Raw genomic sequence first — 2,226 nt, 5'->3', positions numbered from 1 at the left:
AACCCCAGGTGTGGCTGGGCCTGGCCTACAGCCACCTGCCCTGCACCCCAGCCAGTGCAGCCGCAGGCTGCGGGGAGAGCAGGAGCCGAGGCTGGGGCCAGGCCTGGGCCCGAACCCGGTGCCGGAGGCCACTCACCATACTGGCTGTAGGGGAACTCGGGCTGGGCCGCCGGGGGCTTGCTCATATCCGGGGCGGCCTGAGACGGAGGTGGAGGGAAGGCCAGAGGTGCTGCCCCCGGAGTGGCGGGCGGAGGAGGGACCCCTGGAGGGGCAAACTGATCCGGTGGCGGAGGTGGGGGCCCATAGCCGAAACCTGTGGGCATTAGAGCAAGGACAAGGTGTGGTGTGCGGCAGGGCCTGGCCAGGTGCAGCCCCCATCCACACCCGCCCCGACGTGGCACTCCCACGGAGCTGTCTGTGGTTCGAGCCCCAGACCCAGTGGCTTCGAAATCAAACTGGGAGCAGGTCCGTGCCCCCAATCCCGAGGAGCGCGCGGAGAGGGGCCTATGGCGGGGCCATGCCTTGCGGGTGACTTCTCCCTCCCTCCCCCACCAAGCACATGTGTCCTGTGGAAGAAAAACAGAACACACCATCCTGGGACCAGCAGGTGGCGAAGTGGTTAAGGTGCCGGACTTTTATATGGCCAACTGTGGTTTGAGTCCTGGACCTGGTGGCTTGGAAACCAAGCTGGGTGCATGTGTGGGCATGCCCACATCTCAGGAGAGTGGAGAAGAGGCTGTGGCATGGCCATTCCTAGGGGGTGATCTCTCACCTTCCCTCTCCCTGTCTCTCTCCAGTGAGTGCAAACACCCCACACAAAAAAAACTATAAAAAACTGGAGGTGATCGGGAACCAGCAGTTAGCGTAATGGCTATGTCGCTGGACTCCCACGTAGTTGGACCGTGAGGCCCAGAATCATGAGCTTGAAAATCACACCAGGTGAGTATGCATACATGCCCAAAATCCTGAAAGGAGAATGGAAGAGAAGGGAATGCAACGTGGCCATCCTCCCATGGGATGATCTCTCAATTTCCCTCTCTTCATCTCTATCCGATGAACACAGGAACCCTATGGCAAAAAAAAAAAAAAAAAAAAAAAAAAAAAAAAAAAAAAAACTGGGGGTGATGGAGGTGTGAGGGGAGGGGCAAAGAAACCCTTCCCAGAGCCAGGACGTGTAAAGCCCTCTGTCAGGGATGGCGTGCGGCAGCAGGTGGCTGGTGGCTAAGGCGCCGGGCTGCCCCGGGGCGACGGTGGCTCCAGGCCGGAGCCGGCAGCCTGGTTTCTCACATGCCGTCTCTCCGGCGAGCGCACACGCCCTACAGCAAGTCAGAAGTAACGAGAATAAATGAAACACGGGACCGGCAGACGGTACCACGGTTATGTGGCTGGACTCCCACGTAGTTGACTGTGGTCTGAGTTCCCCCCGCGGCTTAAAACCCTTGCCGGGCAGGGATGCCCACAATCCCGAGAGGAGAATGGAGCAGGGAACTGCGGCGCAGTCACCCCCAGGGGTGGTCTCTTACTCTCTGTCTCGCTCTGGCCAGGGTGCATGCCCTTTAGCAAACACTCTCTGAATAACGACAACGAAGCCCCGAAAGTGATGTATATGGTGAAATCCTTCATCTAGCATGCCAGCCCAGATGGCGGTGTGGTTGGGGCGGCTGGACCCCGCGGGCGGACGGCACGGTTCCAGTCCTCCACTTGGCTTGGAACATAAGCCAGGCATGCGCACGCTCACCATCCCGAGGAGCCCGGAGAAGGGGCTGCGCACAGCCATCCTCCCCTCCCGGAGGGGGCTTTCGCACTCTCCCTCTCCCTCTCTGTGTCTCCTGCAACTGTATGCAGCTGGAAATTAAATAGGAAATTAAAGAGAGAGAGAGACAGATGAGAAAACTATCTACGACCTGACTGGCCCTGCAGGCTTGCAGTTAAGGGAGTCAGGCCTGCACAGCCTGCTGTGCAGTCTGAACATTGGCTCCGGTGGCTTCAAAAACACTCTAGACATGGGACCAGCAGTTGGCATAATGGCTACATCACTGGACTCCCATCTAGACAACCGCGGTTTGAGTCCCGGGCCCGGTGACTTAAACTCACGCCGGGCGCATGTGCGTGCATGCCCAAGATCCCGAGAGGAGAATGGAGGAGAAGGGATTGTGGCGTGGCCATCCCCCCGGGGGTGATTTCTTGCTTTCTGTCTCTCTGGCGAGCGCATGTGCCCTATAGCAA

At 59.1% G+C, this 2,226-nt stretch overlaps 1 protein-coding gene across 1 annotated transcript in view; it reads right to left on the bottom strand.

Annotated features, from left to right (window-relative positions):
* The window catches only part of DAZAP1 (DAZ associated protein 1), a gene marked incomplete at its 5' end in the record, with an annotated part of 34,729 nt that overhangs the window by 11,005 nt on the left and 21,498 nt on the right, over positions 1-2,226 (bottom strand). The window contains 1 exon segment of the mRNA XM_014585472.2: positions 137-313. Within this exon segment, the coding sequence (XP_014440958.1) occupies positions 137-313 (177 nt within the window).

The sequence above is a fragment of the Tupaia chinensis genome, unplaced genomic scaffold (assembly GCF_000334495.1).
Source record: "Tupaia chinensis unplaced genomic scaffold, TupChi_1.0 Scaffold149964_1, whole genome shotgun sequence".
Lineage (NCBI taxonomy): Eukaryota > Metazoa > Chordata > Mammalia > Scandentia > Tupaiidae > Tupaia > Tupaia belangeri.
The sequence above is the reverse complement of the archived record's forward strand: the minus strand, read 5'-3'. Positions and strand labels throughout refer to the sequence as shown.